We start from the raw sequence: 21050 nt of genomic DNA, 5'->3' as shown, positions 1-21050 counted from the left end.
AATAATAACAACGGTATATTTACCCAGGGAAGCCACTTCAGTTCCGAAAACTGTTCTCCCAGTGGGACTTGCTATTATTAATACCTTGGTCACATTTGATCTACGGCGGCCGTACGGCGAGTCAACAACAGCCGTTTTATTAATATCAATTCAAACCACCTATACGTAGTTGGTACAAAAAAATGTTGAAACAGCTGTTTTTGACTCGCCGTACGGCCGCCGTAGAGCAAATGTGACCATGGTATTACTACCAATTAAATGAAGGTAGACCATGTGGCGAGTGGAGAAGTTGGTCGTAGGCGAAATGGCAATAAACCACAGCACCATCTTGAAATAAAGATGATAAATGTTTATTTCTTCCCAGCTGTGGACAAGGCGTTATTCGTGGACCAGATCAACTACGGAATCTACCACAGTGACATAGAGCATGGGAAGCTCTTGACTCAACAGGTGTACCAAAGGGCTCGGTTTGAACACATCTATCGCCCAGGTGTCATGACCTATGATTTCATGACCAATATGGTCATATGGGGCCAGCGGTCCCCCCATAAGATTGGCGGAGATATTCTGGACGGAGTGCCCAACACGGTTAACATCGTTCCAGGCGTTAGTAAGTACAACCGACTACTAGATTTATATAGATTGTTTTAAAGACCTGTAGCTTTTGTATAGTAAATTTATTTATTCATTTCACGTATTCAAAAAAGGTGTAGCCCAATCAGCACAAACTCTGGTTTTCATTGGGGCCATTCGAAATATACAGATACAGGAGCAAGCTTTAAAGATAGACAAACTTAATTAGTAGTATGTAAATCCTGAACGTACGCCCTATGCGTTCTTCTATATACATGAACATCAGAGAGGTATGCATTAAAAATGCGGGTCTATATTTCTCTTCAATCACAATTTTTCACTCGGGCTCCACTACGTTTATTCTAAACTGATTCGGCAAATGGCTAGCTAGCTTTCTTGGTGAATTCATAGCCATACATGGAGTTGTTTTGAAGGTGTTACATACTTTTTACTAGTAATATTCATGTATTGGTTGATAAGGTCTACTTGCTAGTTTACCCTTGTTCCATTGCCAAGTGGCATTTTTACCACTAGCATGACTGATATTTTTTTCTGGCATGTTCAATTTAATAAATATGTTCCATGTTAATCTGTTGTCGATCATAAGCCCCCACCCCCTCCCAATTCTTCCGAAATTTGTGTGTGACAATATCAAGGGGATGTGCGTATGTGCGTCTTGCAAATGATATTTCCAGGTCGATTTTGAAAAGACTTTCTAAATCATTTTGGGCCTGCAAGTGATTATTAATTAAACCTTTAGTTTTACTGTTAAAAATTGCAATGTGATTAAAATGTTAATGAGATAATATTTTCATTCGCCTGTGAATAAGATACCAGAACCTTATCATGATGACTTACTTATGTCGTACTTACTTATGACGTACTTATGTAACTGAAAAGTAATAATGGACCAAGAATAATTCCCTGTGGAACACCACAATTTATTGGTCGTAATGTTGAAATGTTATCATTTAATCTACATCGTTACATAATATCATGCATCATTCCAAGACTTTCCCATGGGCACCTTCGTGTGAAATCCTGTCCAGAAGAATAATATAGTTTATTCAATAAATTCAAATACATCGAACACTTTGAAGAGTCCATGGTCCCGCAATACAGAACAAAGCAATCATCGTAGAGCTTTTTTCAAAAGATTGATTGGATTGACTACAATGTACACAAAATCGTGAAAATCAAGAGTACGATTAATCACTAATCTTTGTGTTACTGTACCCGAAAGGTGAAGGCCGAATGTTTCGTACGTTTGTCAACAGCGAACAATAATCTGCTCGGCCTATCTTCAATGTAAAGTAAGAGATAATGCTAATAGCTATTATGCAAATGATAATACAGCTTTTTGTGCTAACAATAATAACAGTATTAACAAACATATCTTAAAACACTTAGATACTTAACGACTGAAGTAGGCCTACTTGTACTTCTATCATGTCTATTACACCTGTAAAAAATAATGACTAACCTACATGATCTTCCTTACGGTTGCGTAACTTCATGACGGTTGCTGGTAGCCGTAAATTGCGAGGGTACTTTGAAATAAAGGGATGCTCCGGGCTTAAAAGAATCTGATGTAAACAGATAAGAAAAATCAGACAGACAAAACACCAAAATTTCATCAAAATTTGATCAAAATCGGACAAGGAATAACAAAGTTTTGGCATTTTAAAGATTTGCATTATTCCAGTGAAACAGATCGTGGCATGTCTTTATGAACATGATGAATATTCAATGAGAAAATTGATGATGTCATATCCCCACTTGTTCTTTTGTATTTTATTATATGAAATCAGGTTTATTCCATTTTTTTCCTACCAAGAACTCAAATAATTGGATTGACAACTGATTTAGCGCATTAGATATTAATTGCTGCAACCTATTTCATTATAAAGGATACACATTACTCATACATGTATAAAAATAAATAAACAATCATAATTTCATGTAAAAACATAAGAAAAAGGAAGGTGGGGATGTGACATCATCGGCCCATCTAATGAATATTCATGATGACTTGCAATAACTTATTTCATTAAATACTGCTAAACTATGAAAAATAATCAACAACTTCGTTATTGATTATCCAATTTTGATGAAATTTTCAGCATTTTGCTCTGTGAATCTCACTCTATATATTTATAGAATCTATTGTCAAAAGAAGTTTTTGACAAAGCTCTTTTTATAAGCCAGTTCGTAGTTCCTTTCTGCGCATGATCAAAAGATTCTACGCATGATCAGAAGAAGGTCATTTGCACTAAAGTGACATGGTGCTTTAAAATCTAATGAGATAAGCACCAACTTTGATCTCTTGATTATTCATATATTCTTTTGAATTGTCGTTTTCATTTACATCCACAAAAAAACAACAATGCTTCCACGAACGACTAGTATTTCACAGTTTGTCAAGTACATTGTGCAACATGCTAAGATATGCATTCAAAGTAGGAATGCAACAAATACCTTCATTAAGCGTTCATTGGTGTGCTATTCTGGTCACCTGGTCTATTCAATTCCTTCATCCTGCTATGTAAGGCAAGCTTACGTAATATCTTGCTTTGAAATCTGCCTATCATGATGAAAGAAATGAAAGGTCATTTGACAAAAATTGCCCATGAAGTAACTACGAACTGGGGGGTGTTTTACAAAGATTTAAGTATGACTTAGAGTCGCACTTAAATGTCTTGTTGCGCGCAGTATAAGAGGCATGACAACATTGGTCAGATCATGCCAAGAGGACGCGCACTACTGCGTATTGATCAATAAGATTGCGCGTTGCATATAATGTACGCGTCGACATTTAAGTGCGACCTAAGTCATACTTAAATCTTTGTGAAACACCCCCCAGGTCTATTGAAAACCGGTGAATCAAAACAGCAAACGACCTATCTGCAATGTTTTGTCAGCTCCGAATTTCAGGACGATCAGGGCTCCGTAACACAAAGATTAGCGATCAATCGCTAAATGAACTGACCAATCAAGATCAATGTTACATGCGCATTTACTTTTAAGTCCTGACCAGGGACCAATCAGTGCGGTTCTTTCATATTTGCAATCCATCGAAAACCTTTGTGTTACGGAGCCCAGGTGTTCCAGTTCACCAATTTTCGACAAAGACCTCCCCCTTTCCTCAACTCTTTGTGTGTGTGTGTTTTACCTTTGTCACGCCTTACTATCTTTACTTTCTTTTTGTTTTCTCCTTCTTCCTGATTTCCATGTCATCTTAACTTTTTTGGCCCATTTTACATATATATATATATATGTATATATATATATATATATATATATATGAATCACTTAATTTTTTTTTTCATTACCCTTTTTACCGTATAATGTATGTTTAACCTTAAAACCACCGGAGGAATTTAACTCTACCCCTCCCCCCCCCCTTCTTCGACATTTTCCGCCACCATGCTAGTGCGCGAACCCTTTTGACCACGCCTCTCGCTGACTTTTTTTACTCCGACGTCTTGCGCATTTTTTTAAGACTAAAAATGCCCAGGCATGCGTTTAAAAAAATTACGCAACATTACATAAGTGCATGTCAGACCCAAATTGCTTTAAAACGTGATTATGTGTACAAAGTCATGGAAAATGCATTTTATATGATAGTGCAGTTCTTAATAGACGCATAACAACCCCGGGGGGGGGGCACTTACATTGACGAGTGGATATCATGCACGACCCAAAAAAAACACGTAAAAAGGATGTCCTTTTCACGATAGGGCACGTTACGTACGTAACGTGATAAGGGTGTCAAAAACACAAAAATAATGATAAAAGGGTATCTATTTCGCTAGGAAAATTACGTGTTTAGGGTCGAATTTGCGGGGATGATAAAACAAAATTAAAATGTTTTATAAAGGATGTCCTTTTTGCCCCAACACTTCGTGTTTAGAGTCAGATTTGCGCGAGGTGTAGAAGGTGGGGTCGTACTAAACCAAATAAGGTAAAGACGACGACCGAAGGACCCGTAACAATAAAACATTCCTGTACTTGTTTAGGGGTTCATTTCAGCTAGGGAATATTTGCCAAGAGTATCGTTTTGTTTCCAATACTTGTTAAGGGTAGGGTTTCACACGCCAATACTTGTTAAGGGGTGCATTTTCAGAATATGGAAATTACGTGTTTAGGGTGCTTTTCGAGACCCCATGGTCGCGCATGGTATCCACTCGTGAATGGAAGTGCCCCCCCCCCCGGGATAACAACTACAGGTCTCTGTGCGTCAGGATAGTGGGAAGTGTGGTTAGAATTGTAGATTTAAAGAATAAACATTAGAAACTTATATTATAAACATCAAAGAAGAGTAAAGCATAGATTGAACCTAACTCAGTTCTGAAAATGTGGGTTTTTAATCGTACTTTCAGTTGCTCAACCTGGGGGCGTTTCATGAAAGGACTTGTCTGACATTTTATCCGACAAGTACCAGTTTATCCGACAGTTACCATAGGAACAGTCCCTCTCAGCCAATCAGAATCAAGAAAATATGTCAGATCTGACAACTTGTCGGATGAAAATATTGATGAAACACTCCCCAGGGTAGCATTTCGTAAAGTCGGTGGGAGAGAATTCCATTGTGCTGATGGTGCTGATGCAGCTTTTTTATTATTATTATTTTATTCGGCATACATAATCAAATGAAATATTACAAACAAGTGAATACAAAATGCAATAGAGTCATAGATCATAATATAAAATTCAAGACAAAATTACGTTGTATCAGGTGCGTCTGGTCAAGCTGCCAGGGTATGGAAAAAAGTTAACTTAATAACTATGGTCCGCAGACCTTCCTCCCCATACCTGACCAGACGCACCTGATATTGATTGAAATAATACATATATATATATATACATACATGTATATCAGAGTAAAATACATACATTTGGTAATGGTCATGATGTATAAACGAATGGAGAAAAATTATGAAAAATTATTAAATCATTGCATATAATCACTAATTCAAAAACATAAACATAACATAATCATTGTTTAACGGCCTTGTTTTATAATGCTTCCAGGATTACATGTACATCAATTGCTGTGATAGAGTGAGAAACAGTTTTATGTTCATCATTTTATTCATAAAGATATTTTTATTTTTACTTTCATCAGCTGAAATTGATTAATTGTAGCATAATTATGCTCCAAAGAGGTTCTGTTATAAATTTGGCAAAAAAGTAAAACGAAAGGTCGAAAAACAAAGAACTACACGAGAAACTCATGAACCATCGAAATAAATACGACATTTATTTTCAAGGGGCGGTATTCTGAACATTGTGTTTTCTCCATAGTTTATGTTTTCTCAGACATGTGACAGAATCGGTATTCTGTTGGATGTCGTAACTTTAACGTAGAAAAATATCATAAATTGTGTCTCTTCTCTTTAGCGGTATAACAATAACAATAGTAATAATAATTGTTAATATCATAATCTGACTTATAAAGTGACAAATTCGTTCGGCAGAATGTTAAAGGTGCATACACTCTTAACAAAAATATTGGGTAAAAATGCTCCATAAGGGTAATTATGTGTCCAACCAACACTGGGCATTTCTTTTGGGCATTTTTATTTATCGAGTGTGTTGAAAATTTTGCCCATTCTAAAGTAATTGCTGCTTATTTTTAACCTTACTGGACAATATGCTTCCCGCAATGGGTAAAATACTGCCCCTAAGCAAGTTGTTGGACACATTATTACCCTGTGCTGGTATAAAAAAATACCCAATATTGTAATTCAGAATTAGTTATATATTAAATCGTTTTGAGTAGATTCGTGAAAGACTCAAAAAGATATATATCTAATACAAATATCAATAATAGATAGATAGATAACAATACAGAACCAGACTAAATCATCTTAATAATAAAGATAATAACAATTAAAATAATGATAATACTACTACTACTAATAATAATGATAATGATGATAATAATGATGGCATGTTGGCTCAGTGGTAGAGCGCCTGCCTTATGGACGGGAGGTCGTGGGTTCGATCCCCGGCCGAGTCATACCAAAGACTTATAAAAATGGGACCTTCTGCCTTCTTGCTTGGCGCTCAGCATTTAGAATGGAGAAGGGTAATAATAACATATTATGTTATGCAGGGCCCGCTGGAAGAACAGCTTACAGCTAAGAGTGGCTACCCTGGGTAAATAAGAGTTATTATTATTATTATTATTATTATTAATAATGATAATAATAATAATAACAATAATAACCAGCATTTAGTACGCTCTCCATTTTAAAATTATATTGAATATATTGAAGAGTGTACAACCATATCAAACTACATAATTACAATACAAATGCATGTAAAATTGAGCTGAAATGGAAATAACTAGAAAAAGGGTACGTTTTTAAGGATTTCTTAAATTGATTCTGTAGTTTTTTATTATTTGACGAAGGAGTGGATGTTGATCCATTCTTTAGAAGCGATAAACAGTAAAATTTGGATCTTCTGATTTTGTACGGGTCTTCTTTCAGCCGTCTTTGGATGGACAGAGACTAGGGCGAGATGGTCTATGGGAAGCAATATGTCTTTGATATATTTTGCATCAGGCTATGAAGTGCTTTGAAAGGGGAAGTTTACACTGACAAAAAGTTTATTGTAAAAATAGCCAAAAAAATTAATGAAAAAATATTGCCGAAGGTTCGAGAAAAATTCATCAAATAATTAAAAAGTTATTAGAATTTCAATTATTTGATTTGTGACGTCACATGCAAGCAGCATTCCTACATAGCGAATGGTAAAAAATCAATAAAAATTCATTTTCTCAGAAAATTGAAAATGGTTTTACTGTACCTCTTGTATATCAATAGACAAACCTTTTCACACCCAATCATGAATAGAAAACAAAATTAAGTCATCAGAAACCATACAAAATTTGAAATTCATGCATTTTATATTACATATCACATGGGGCAGCTGCTCGTTTGTGACGTCACAAATTGAAAACTTTGAACTCTAATAACTTTCTTACTCTTAAACGGATTTTCCTGAAACCTTTTTTGAGGGGAATTTCACCCTGAAGAAAAGTTTGTTGTAAAAATAGGCCCCCCCCAAAAAAAAATAAATAAAATAAAAAAATGAACAAATAAAAGTAAATCAATAAATAAATAAATATATTTGTTTTAAATAAATCAATAAAATCAACAAACAAATCCAAAACTTTGAACTCTAATAACTTTCTTACTCTTAAACTCTTAAACGGATTTTCCTCAAACCTTTCTAAGGGGAATTTCACCCTGAAGAAAAGTTTGTTGTAATAATAGGCCCCCCAAAAAATAATAATAAAATAAATAAATATATTTGTTTCGAATAAATCAATAAAATCAACAAACAAATAAATATAAATATTGGTGAAAATTTGAAGAATATCCATTAAAGATTAAGAAAGTCAAAAGAATGCTAAGTTTCGGGTTTGTGGCGTCATAAACGAGCAGCTGTCGCATATATGCAAAACAAAATGCATGAATATAAAATGTTCAATGGTTCGTGATTACCGGGGGGGGGGGGGTAGAAGCGGGTTTGAAATGATTTCTTTATTGATTTACTGAAGGCAGAGTCAAAAACAATTTTCTGAGAAAATTAAATTTCATTCTTTTTACCATAGGATATGTAATAAACCTCCTGGGGCCCGTTGCAGAAAGAGTTGAAATCGATCGCAACTCTAAAAATCACGCGCAACTTGATTTTCAACCAATCAACAGCGCGCATTTGGGACTTACGATTGATTTTTTTACTTGCGTTTAAACGCAACTCTTTCTGCAACGGACCCCGGGTGTATATACATGTTACATCAAAAATCAAATGACTAAAATTCTATACTTTGAAAGATTTTCTCAAACTTTCGGCAATATTTTTTATCATATCTTTATGCTATTTGTACAATAAAATTTTCTTCAGGGTGAACTTCCCCTTAAAGGACCGATTTCATGGCGTCAATCTACTCTAACGATAATGCGGGCTGCCCAGTTTTTTAAGCTATAGCCGCTTCAAATGCACGTGTGCAACAGGTGCTAAAAGGGTGTTACCGTAATCTAATGTGGACGAAATATGACATCGAACATCAATGTACGCAGGTACGTGACAGGTGTCTTCAGTCATGTACTTCCTACTTTACGATACATTTTTTTGACATGGAATCTGACTGATTTACATAACTGATTAACTTAACTCTAATATAGGCCTACTCATATCACAATCAGAGTAAGTAACCATGCAATGTTTCTAACATATTTAGATGGTACAATCTAGGGGCCGCGGAACGGTTTTCAAAGTGGGGAGGGGGGCTGAACATGCAAAAATAAATCACAATTATATGGTCTTTTTTACTTTTTTGTACACGGTTTTGGGAAAAATGTTGGCTACCCCCCCCCCCCCTCCCCCTTTTGCGGCCCCTGCAATAGTAGTATACACTGTTAGAAAAAGATTTTACAGAAGAAAAAAAAAGATTTTACAGAAAGAAGTAACCAAATCATTCTATAAATTGTTAAAACAGGATAAATTTTATACAGTTAAAAAAAAACAGGTCTGTTTAAAAAAGGGGGAAAACAGTTTTATTACAATAAATTTGTACGTTTACATACACCAAAAATCTATTTTTTGGTAATTTTACACAAACGCATGTAAAATTACACAGTGCAGCAAGGTTACAGGTGTTCTCGAGACTATGCTGCAGGAATTGTTGGGGTTATCAAAGTATAAATTTTTGAACAGTCAATAACAAAGCAAACATTACTGAAGGAACAAGGTTATGACTTGAACCTTCGACAAGTTAATTCACTTATCTACTTATGTATTTCAATAGCCCACTTGTACTTTTCTAACACATAAAGAAGATAGTGATTAACCTATATATATTCTTGAAATGTCTTCCAGACGTTTATTACATAACTTCGCCACTGTTGCTGGTAGTCCTCTGGGATACTGAGTTACCATTTCCAAACTTGCCACCAAGACGTGTAATGGGGGCGTTGAACTTATATTTATTTACAGGATCATCCATATTGCATTGGCAGCGTGCACCCCGCGAGCGTACGCTTGCACACTCTAAGACGGGATAATAGCGTCGGCCAGCGGCAGCTAGCTGCGATGATTAAAACACAATAGAACTCACATCCGCTCTCGCAGCTCCCCCTGTGCTTGCTGCCGCTCGCTGCCATACTTTATAATACATTTGATTATAGATTGAATCCTCAGCTCGCTGCATCTAGCGGCAGCTAGCTGCCGCTAGCTGCGCTGTAGAAATCTCAAGCGCTATGGCGCGCTGCCCCCCATTTCTTTCAAAATTCGCAAAGGCAATATCTCACCCCGCGCCGGCCACGGCTAGCCTTCAATTCCGCGACTCGCTCTGGAATGAAGAGTAAACATGTACGTCGTGGTGCCTGTACTAGTTCCACTTAATTGTCGTGCTGCTCGACTTCAAATTATTATATTTAAAAGCATGCTAATGAAAGGCGTTCCTCTTTTATGTCCGTATCGAAGCATTTCATGCAAGCACGCTCTGTTAGTATTGGAAATGACTACAGCTAGCTAGAATATGCTCGGCCGCATCGTGTCGCATGGCGACCGACTACAGATCAACACGTGCGCATGTGAATATTCCAAAAATTCTTGATCTCGATAAGTCGATGGTTCTCAATAGTTTCCGTTGTCAACGAACTGAACTGAAAATTAACGCATCGATAGAAATACTGCCGATTTCGAAAATTTTGCAGCTTTCGAATTGAGATTGACACGGAAGATTCACACATAAAAATAAGTTGAATGACTTTTTTTAATATATGATTGTGGGACCGGATACAGATGGATTACACGCCTATTTTATCCCGTTTTATCCGAACGTCAACGTTGCTTCTTAGCACTGACAACAAAAATATTAATTCCCAAGCATGAGAATCAAGAAGCGCAAGACTGTTCGTTTAAAAAGAATATTAATGATCGAGCAGTTGCACGAATGGTACCCATGCGTAGTTTTTTTAACCTATATCAAGGCCATAGTTCGAGACATCTTGGTATGAATAGGCCTATATCATCCAACTCGCCGGATAATGTCCGCCAAGAGTGTATAGCTAGAGGGGTAGGCCTATTCATCTTTGCCACGGGAAGATTAATATTTTTAGAACATTTATTTTTTCTGACAGAGGCCAGATAAAATGACACAATATGAATATGATGCCCGAATGTAACTAAATTAGTGCGAACATTGATATCAACGGCAAACTAAATTTTGGAGAATGATATAATGACGCCGTATCATTCAACACGCTAAATCGCAAATTAACAAAATGTCTACCGTACTTCTTTTTCTTTTGTTAAACATACTGTCTTACTTTTTATGTTGGTTTGAAATACTTCCTTTTATGTTATTTTTGTTTTGCTGTTTCTTTATTTTGATGTTTTGACATTTTGATTTTGTTTCTGACATCTTATAAATTGTTTGGGTATATTTATGTTTTTTTTTAACTTATGCCGAATTTTTGATATTGTAGGCACTCTTGATTCTAGAAAATTATTGGGAACGCAATCTGCTTCTGTGGGACTTTATTGGAAAAATACGCGAATTGTATTTCTTCCAGGAGAACAAAAGTTTACATTGGAAGGTTTTAATTGATTTCATGATAGGCCTATATAATTTCCTCTTGAAAACTATTTCAAAAATACGTCTCGAACGATCGTGCATCATCTAAGACTAAGATGTTGAGTACTTTTATTTCAACGTATTTCCCTTTTTGACTTAATTGGAAAGATAAGCGAATAATATTTATTTCAGGAAAAAGAGTTTATGGTATCTGAAATAAATTCTATACAATTTCCACCTCAAAACAATTTTGAAATACTTTCCGATCGATTATGAGCTGTGATCTGCGACCATTTATCCAATGTATTTAGGCCATATTTCTGACTTAATTGAAAAGATACGTGAATTGTACTTCTTTTTAGGAGAGAGTTTATTCTCAAAGGAAATTAAATTATTTCAATATAATTTCCAAATCAAAACAATTTTGAAATAATTTCTGTCTCGAACGATTTCCAATTAATCTGAGACGTTTAAAATTTTTATTCCAACCCTTTACCTTTTTGCCGGACCTAATAAACCGGACAAGGTCAACGATCAGTACCATAAGCGAACCTAATAAGGGGGGGGGGGCGGTGGCTACTACCCCCCCTGACGAGTCAAAAGTGATCCCTGACGAGCCATAAGCGACACCTCTCCTATGTGAAAACTTTTTTTTTTGCTTGTCATTTTTTTATTATTATTTATACCTCTGGTCACATTTGCTCTACGGCGGCTGTACGGCGAGTCGAAAACAGCCGTTTTTAATAACATTTTTGAACCAGCTGCATATAACTGGTATGTATATAAAAATGAATAAACGGCTGTTTTAATTCGCCTTACGGCTGCCGTTTAAGTCTCTGTATAAAAATCAGTGCTTTTCAGTATCAAGGATCTTCAATACTGTCTTTCTATCCGATCAGCCTTTCATCCACCAGTTTTCTATAGGGCTTTGACAATTCCCTAGTGACGCTAAAGACCACACGCAGAGTGGGGGGGGGGGCGGGGATTGCGGGGGGGGGGGGTTAAGGGTCGAATGCAACTAGACAAACGCCGTCTTTTGATCGCTCTGTATCATTTCGAGCAGGAACAATAATAAAAAAAACCGGATATGCGGTTTAGTAGTCCATAGTTTTTTTCTTATTAAAAAAACATTGAATGAAGAAAAAGAAAACGCTTGGGATCCAGATGACATCCCCATACAAAACATCTTACTTTTGAAAAAAAAAGTGAAACTGTATGATACTCATTGTAATTTCCATACTGCAGTATTTGATAAATCCAGAATCATTTGAGGCCTATTTTTTGAAACATTTTGTGAATAAATAGGCTAGGGCCATTACACACATAATGGGAACTGATACATGTGACTCCTTTTTTTAGTGCCGCATGTGTTTATTCAAATGCAAAAACTCTTCACCCTCTATATTTTATTATGAACATGATGAATGGGTGCTACTGCGTATTTCGCGAACCGATTCCATTGTTGGATGCATGGAATATCTCTGTCGTTCTTTGATTTTCGCCATCATTTCCGATTGATGTAAGATCGATTGTTTTGAGGTGCAAACAATTTAAGATAAATTTCATATATCTTTAGGACTGAATTCATGTTCTCTGAGAACATAAATGACACTTTCCCGGCAATATCGGACATGTCGGAAAGGCAAATGAAATGGAGTTACAAACATCTCAAATTAATGCAGGATCGATCATGCATGATTTTAAATTTAATGTGAGTGTAAACAATTTAAATAACTGATATTACCCTAAATGGACGAACCCATGTTCTTTCAGGAAAAAAATTAAACGACTAATTTTCCCGACAAAGTCGAAAAGGCAATTTTTTAATGGAATAAAAGTCGCAAAATTTCTTTTTCTTGATCCAATCCGACATGAGATGAAAGCATTTCAGTATGGAATATCTAGTTAAAAGATATCTTCTGTCAATAAAAATATATTTTAAGACTTTCGATATGGAAATAATTGATTTTTGTTGGGCTATGAATAGTCCTATATCTTCCAACAACATACGATTGTTGTTCTTGGTCCGACCCGTTATAAAATGATGGTCGACTTTAAGAAAATCACAGATATACATGTACCTATATATACAGAGTTTCGATCTAGCTGATACTTCTAAAAGGTTTCGAATCGGAAAGAGATCCGACCCGACATAAAATGGCGATATAAAATTGACAAATATCGAGTTCATAAAGATCTTGAATTATTAAAAATATACTTCTGAAGAGTTTTGGAACGGAAAGAATCTAATTCGCACTACACTATATATAATATCTACATCTTCTGCCTGATAGAAAATTCAAGCGCGCTTCGTGTCGTGTTTTCGTGCTTGCGCCATTTACAAAGACCAAATGAAATCTGATCTCAGTTATAGCAATATAATGTGGCATATCTTTTAAAGTAGCTGAAAAGGCGGCTAGGCATCGTGGCCCCGGGTAAATCTATTAGTGCTCCCACTAGTATGGTCTTGGTTGTATACTAACCACCCCCCCCCCCGATTTTTAAGTTTATCTTTCTTTTAATTATGTTAACAATTTGAATAGATTTTGTATCACCACGCCGATACAAAAAGGTAAGTTAGAATCAAAGTTCTAATAATCCCGCCTTCTAACAAGGTATTCTTTTAGGATGCCTATCGAGTAAAAATATATATGTACATAATTATACCATAGGGCTATACATACTTTGTTGATTTTAACGTGCCTAGGTCTAGGTGTAATAATTTTCGACACCCAGCCCCCCCCCCCCCCCCGTTTACCTGAAATCGCCGACCAATTTTTCAAAAGATTCTAGTGTTGGATGACTTTTTAAAGCATTAAAATATTATAAGAGGGTAAAAAAGTAGAGACTTCACAGGATGTTCTTTCTTATCCTCTTTTAAGATTAACTGATTAAATACCTAACAATGGTGCTGTTTAAGTCATTAAAGATCAAAGCGTCCATTTGCTTTCACAATATAATGCGCGGCGAGTTCTTTTCAAAGAAAGTATCCGACGTAGATTATATTGATTAATTATCATTGAAGGGTCATGGGCGTAGCGGACATAGCTATTCTGCGAAAGATCCTGCTCTTTTCATTGCGCTTGATCGTTTTTCAGTAAGACTACTCGTTACAATGGGCTTCTAAATTGATTAATTGTGTAAACTGTACATGTACGAGTATGGAAACATAATGAATTGCGAAGAAGCACCATTATACTCACCTGCTGCGACAAAATAATCCAATGATTATGTACAATGAAATTAAATTACTTGAATACTTTTGCATCAAATATTATGGCATAAAATCACAAATTTTGTAATTTGAACCATCAAATTAATGGCAAGGTGAATTATATGTTCTAAAACAGGAACAAGCGATTATCGTACATTGGTGGAAGAAATAGTTAATTTTTAAGCAGGGTTAATTAGATATATATGAATTCTTCCACCTTGAAACGTACTAGAAGTATTTATAAAATCATTTATTAGACAGTTTTTGTCTCCGCATATTTTGTACATTTATGCCTTCATTTCGTGTTGGAGCATAAATAAACATACAACCAATAATCGTACATTGTTTGAAAATACCGTAGATTATTGCAAAAGGCCCAGTCAGATGCTTTCCGCCTCATAACTATTTAGAAATCTACGACCTGTTTTATCTAGTAACATTCCAAATATTTTGCTTTATTTCATGTCGGGTCGGATTCAAGAACAAGCTATCATCGTACATTGTTCGAAGAAAAGAAGTTATTTTATTTCCGCCTTAAAACTATTTCCGAATAATCTAGGACACAATCATGTTATCTGTCAATGTTCCATATATTTTGTTTTCTGGTCAAATTCATGAAAGAACAAGCGATTATCGTACATTGTTCAAAGAAATACGTAATTATTTCGCAAGTTTGATTATATGAACACGAATCTTTCCACCTAGAAACGTACCAGAAATATTTTGAAAACCATTTAAGACACTTTTTAGCCCAATTTTTCATTCTTTTATACCTTCATTTCTCGGTTCATTTCGTGCCAGAGCGGAAACAAACACGCAAGCGATAATCGTACATTGTTGGAAAATACCGTAGATTACAACGAAAGGTAATTGGATTCTTTCCGCCTTAAAACTATTTAAAAGTATATTTCGAATAATCTACGACCCATTTATATTCCATATATTTTGTTTTATTAAATGTCTGGTCGAATTCAAGAACAAGCGATCATCGGACATTGTTCAAAGAAATGCATAATTATTTCGCAAGTTTAATTATATGAACACGAATCTTTCCACCTTGAAACGTACCAGAAATATTTTCAACACCATTAAAAACACTTTTTAGCTCAATATTTCATTCTTATATTCCTTCATTTCGTGCCAGAGCGGAAACAAACACACAAGCGATAATCGTACATTGTTGGAAAATATCGTAGATTATTACGAAAGGTAATTAGATTCTTTCCGCCTTAAAACTATTTAAAAGTATATTTCGAATAATCTAGGATCCGTGTAATCTATTAATATTTCATACATTTTGTTTTATTACATATCTGTTCGAATTGCGACGATTATCTTACATTGTTCAAAGAAGTACATAATTATTTCCTAAAGTTTAGTTACATGAATACAAATCTTTCCACATTGAAACGTACCATATTTTTAAAACCTCTTTAGACACTTTTTAGCTCAATATTTCATTCTTTTATACTTTCATTTCGTGCCGGAACGGACCTAAAACTATTTAAAAGTATTTACGACCCATTTATCTATTAATATTCCATATATTTTATTATTAATTGTCTGGTCGAATTCAAGAACAAGCGATTATCGTACATTGTTCTAAGAAATACATAATTATTTCGTAAAGTTTAGTTACATGAATACAAATCTTTCCACATTGAAACGTACCAGAAATATTTTTAAAACCTCTTAAGACACTTTTTAGCTCAATATTTCATTCTTTTATACTTTCATTTCGTGCCGGAACGGACCTAAACAAACACGCAAGCGATGATCTTACATTGCTAGAAGATACTATGCCCTATTTCATGTCGGGGTCGGATTAAGAATAAGTGATGATCGTACTTTGTTGGAAGAAATAAATCATTATTACGCAACGGAAATAATATAAAACTAATATCAATATGAATCTTTCCACCTCGAAACGTACAAGAATTATTTTGCTAAAAATCTAAGACTCTTTTTAGCTCAATATTTCATACTTTAATACCTTCATTTCGTGTCGGGCAGACAAGAAAATCGCCGCATCGGTCGCGCACATTTCACCAACGGATTTAGAAAGAAGCACATCATTTTGAGTACGAGTATTCGCCTGCAAGTTGGCCGCGTGCAAGCTGCGAGAAGCGGCGAGAAGCTGCAATGATAAAATCTAGGATTAATGATTCCTGTTAATCTGCTTTAATCTGAGCAGCGCGCCGCCGCTAGCTGCGTCTAGCGGGGAGATACATCCTGTTCACTAATTACCGCAGCGGGGGTGTGCTCGCGGGGTGCACGCTGCCAATACAATATGGATGCGGTCCCTTACAGGATAATAAATATAGCAGAATTCACTGAGCAAAATGTCGAAAATTTCATCAAAATCAGATAAAAATTACAAAGTTATTTGATTTTAGCAATATTTTGTGAAAACAGTCGTGATGAATATTCAATAGGTGGGTTGATGATGTCACACCCCCACTTGTCCTTTTGTATTGAGTAAAATGAAGTTAGGTTTATTCAATTGTTTCAATGGGGGGGGGGTCATGCGTCGTATGATTATGATATATAATCTTTCTTTTTTAAGTGCCACTTTAACACACGAGTCTATGGGAAATGAATTTGGCCTGTGGTACCATAAACACCAGCTGCAACACTTCATAAAGAATTTGCGATTATGGTTACGTTGTCATTTTGGTTTTATTTCACTTTAGAGCTATATTACCATAGTAGTCAAAATCATGTGAAAGTTAATCGAAGATAATTCTTCATAAAAACAGAGTGGTTTGGTTCGGATCTTTTCTGTTCGATAGGAAGCAACGTGGTTGTGTTAAATGGTTCCTACTATGACTGGGCTGATGTTACCAGTGGAATTCTGTAGGGAGTGTCCTCAGACCCCTGATTTTGTCATGTACTCTGCCTGTTCAGATTTCATCGAGTAATATTGATCTATTTCTGGAAGATACGAAGATTATATAAACGTGTAAAGCAAGGTCAAGCAGACCTAGATCGTCTAACTAAAATTGACATCAAGATTGGATCTGATATTGTTTGAAGGTTTGCATGGTGGCATGTACAATTGCTGATGTGGTTTACGGTACACCATGTGGAGTGTTATAGAAACAGTGGATAGAAGAAGAGAAGAAGTGGATAGGCGAGAAAGTGGAGATTTGAGAGTAGAGTATTCTTTCTTGAAAATAGTCCTGAAAAGGACTGTAAACCAGAAGGAATGTTGAGTGAGGACAGCTTGAGTAGTAGAGCTGATGAGGAGATGCTGGCTTAAGTCGGCGAGTAGAGATGATGAATAGTAGAGAGACTCGACGTTTCGGACAGGTTGACTGTCCGTCTTCAAGATAAGATCTACCATGGAAACCTTGATTTCAATTGACACATGTGATCATGGTAGTAAAATAACCCTAATGCCAAAGTTACCATGATCGTAAATATTTGTGTGTGTGTGCGTGTTTGTGTGTATTTCCCCCGGGGGAGGCAGTCAAATGTATTGCTGTACACATGCGTGACCAAATTATTTCCAAATACCCACTAAACGAGTGTGTTCTTGGTGTTCAAAATAACCCCCTAAACAAGTTTTTCGCGGGCTTTATTGACATAATTTGACCCCTAAACAAGCTGCCATCAGAATATGACATCGGGGGGGGGGGGGGGCATACCCTACACACGTTTGGCTAGTCTTTAATATGAAAGCTTTCATTCGAAAAAAAAATACATACCCTTAATAGGGTTGACCCCACGATTAACCATTGACCACTCTATCAAAACCATTTATCTGAAAGCAGGATAAAAGAGCATTGTGGATTAAATGCCTTGCTCACGGACATAGGCGGCGCCTTAGACCAGTGGCGTAGGGGGGCACTGGGGGTCCTTGCTTTTTCAGGGGGGAGCACCGGCCATTTTTCCGGTGTGTGTGTATCCACAAGGGCGGATCCGACTTTCTCCAATAGGGGACATGGCCTGAAATTATATTCACCTGTATCAGTCACTTCTTAGTTCTATTCTTATAAAACAACATAAACATAAAATAATCTCATAAGCCTTATAAAAAGTGCGAGCGCGAAGCGCGAGCGATTTAATTTTTTTTTTAATTTAATGTATTTTTTCCTGAAAATTTAATTTTCTGGGCAATGTGGGATCCTGAACAAGATTCGCATGTAACTAGATGGTTACTGCGAGCAGAAATTTTTATCAACTTTTCTAGCATTATCGAAAAGGGACCTGTTAAGGACTGCTTACAGTTACCCACGATAATGCGAGCGCAAAGCGCGAGCAAATTTTTTGACATTCCGGCCTAAAATCGGTCATTCTAAAGCACTTTTTGTATTAATAAATGGGATAGGTATGTAACTAAACAATTGATGCAAGCGCGAAGCGCGAGAGGAAAAAAATTGAGATTTTAGACCTAAAAGCGGGACACTCTATTCATATTTTGTAAGTCATAAATAGGATGTAGTCAATTGGGCATCATTAATAATGCGATCGTGAAGCGTGACGATTATTGATATTCTGTGAAACTGGATAATTTAAGTACATTTTAAATAAAAAACATGCAGGCTATCGCGCATGTTTTAGATTTAGACCTAGAATCTGGGCATTCTGAATACATTTGTTTAATGGAACATTATGGAATACACGCAGACAATATAAACTTGGCAAATCAAAACAATGTGACCACGCAGCGTGAGATTAAAATGCTGATATGTAGACCATAAAACGGACATTTTACAGAGAACTTAAAATTTGATGTCCGAACTAAAATATGTTTTGCATATTGACTTCAAAACTTGCTCCATATCAGCCTATTGAGCGAGATATGAATCCAATCGAACAGGCAATTCTGGCGCGAAGCGCCAGCACAAAAATTATAGAGTAACATGAACAGATTTTTTAATTGCTAGTAGTCTTCCCCTCACATTATTTCATTCGCTCGTCTTCCTTCTCTTATTTTCCTCTTCTTTTTTTTCTTCTGTCTTTCTTCTTCTTTTCCTTTTTTCTTTCTCCCTTTTTCCTTTTCTTTTTTTTTGCTCTGCCAATTTTTTAGGGGGGACACAACAAATCTCAGGGGGGCACGAGCCCCCCCCCCCCCCGCCGTAGCTACGCCACTGCCGGCTTAGACCACTCGGCCACGTCACCTCCACATATAGCAATCATTTACCAAATATCGCTGACTGGTGTGAATGTTGATTTGAATTTCAGCAAGAAGTTGAACCACAATGTGCTGCACTCAACCAAGGTGAGGTAAATGGCCGGTACCTGGCAGGAATTTATTCCTTGAAACGCAGCGCGCGTAACAGCTGCACTGCTAAAGCCAGGGTAATTATGCTACATATACTGTAGAGCGCTTAGAGACTTCTGACAAAGTATTAAGAGCTATATAAGCAAGTATAATTATTATTGTCATTTGAATTATATGGCAAGTGATGGTGCTCTTTCATGTAATGGGGTCTTGAATTTATTCCCTCCCTTTTTAGAACCCTTTCTCATAGCCTTCAACAAACACGATAGGAGGATCTACTGGTTTGGCAATGTCTCCATGATCCTAGCTTCGGCCAGACTGGACGGAACGAACAAGATAAGAGTCCACGTCAATGACAAACATATCTTTGGATTGTGCATTGATGGTCTGAACGGGTAAATGAGATCAAAGTTACTTCACAGCACTGTTACTGTAACTGGGCATGGCGGCTCCAGAGTCATTACTACACTGCAAGAACTCCGGTGTTGATTTAACATCAGCCTGAAAATCTATATATGTCCAGTTGAGGCCAGAAGTTTACATACATCCAGGAAATTAAAAAAAAACCTGACATTTGTCAAAAGTCATAGAATTTACTGTATCTTGTAAAATATTTGTGCTATCATGACAAATTTGATATCATGACATTGCTTTGTCACCAGGAGAAATTTTTTCCCCAAATATCTTCATATTTTAGATGAATTAAAAATAAAAACTTGACAAAAACATTTCTAATTTGTGCTAGTTACTTCTCAAAACAAACATCTCAGATTACACATTTATATTTCTGATGATATAGTAAATTTAACGATGTTTGGCAAGAGAACGAATTTCATTGAATTCCATGAGTGTATGTAAACTTTCGGCCTCAACCGTATGTCCACAACCATGACACCAGAGAAGTGTTAAACAACACCAGTTTGATTTTGGTCTAACACCAGATAGGTGTTTATACAACACCAATTATTGTGGACATTATATATAAATCCCGGTCTGGTGTTAAATCAACACCAGAATTTATGCACTGTGTAGAGAGATAGTTCGGCACATCCGGTTTCAAGATGGGTTACCAACATGGCGCATAATGCGTTGTTAGGCAAGCCCAATTTCACAGGAAATTGCGCCATGTTGGCAACCTATTGAGACCGGGTTGGCCGAACTCTGTCAATGGCTTTGGGTGGCTTCTTGACAGAGCGCCGTCCTCACGAACGGGAGGTCGCGGGTCGATCCCGGCCGAGTCATACAAAAGAGTTTAAAGGAAAAATGAAACCTTTGGAACAAGAAAGCTTGTGTGAAAACAGAAAAATGAAAGAAACAGATCAACGAAAAATTTAATGACTAACAACAAAGTTATGAGCATTTGAAGTTTTGATCAAATGTAGATCCTACAATGGCAATGCGACAACGATGTGTGATATCACATTTGAACAACT

General features: G+C 36.3%; 1 protein-coding gene across 1 annotated transcript in view; it reads left to right on the top strand.

The window, feature by feature from the left end:
* The window catches only part of LOC121417327 (low-density lipoprotein receptor-related protein 2-like), a 46300-nt gene that overhangs the window by 5279 nt on the left and 19971 nt on the right, over window positions 1-21050 (top strand). Inside the window, exons 3-4 of the mRNA XM_041610997.1 lie at window positions 365-610; window positions 19853-20012. Coding sequence (XP_041466931.1) covers window positions 365-610; window positions 19853-20012 — 406 coding nt within the window. The remainder of the gene's footprint in view (window positions 1-364; window positions 611-19852; window positions 20013-21050) is intronic.

This window comes from Lytechinus variegatus, chromosome 6, assembly GCF_018143015.1.
Source record: "Lytechinus variegatus isolate NC3 chromosome 6, Lvar_3.0, whole genome shotgun sequence".
In the NCBI taxonomy this organism is placed as follows: Eukaryota; Metazoa; Echinodermata; class Echinoidea; order Temnopleuroida; family Toxopneustidae; genus Lytechinus; species Lytechinus variegatus.
Note: the sequence above shows the minus strand (reverse complement) of the source record. Positions and strands in the feature narration are given on the sequence as shown.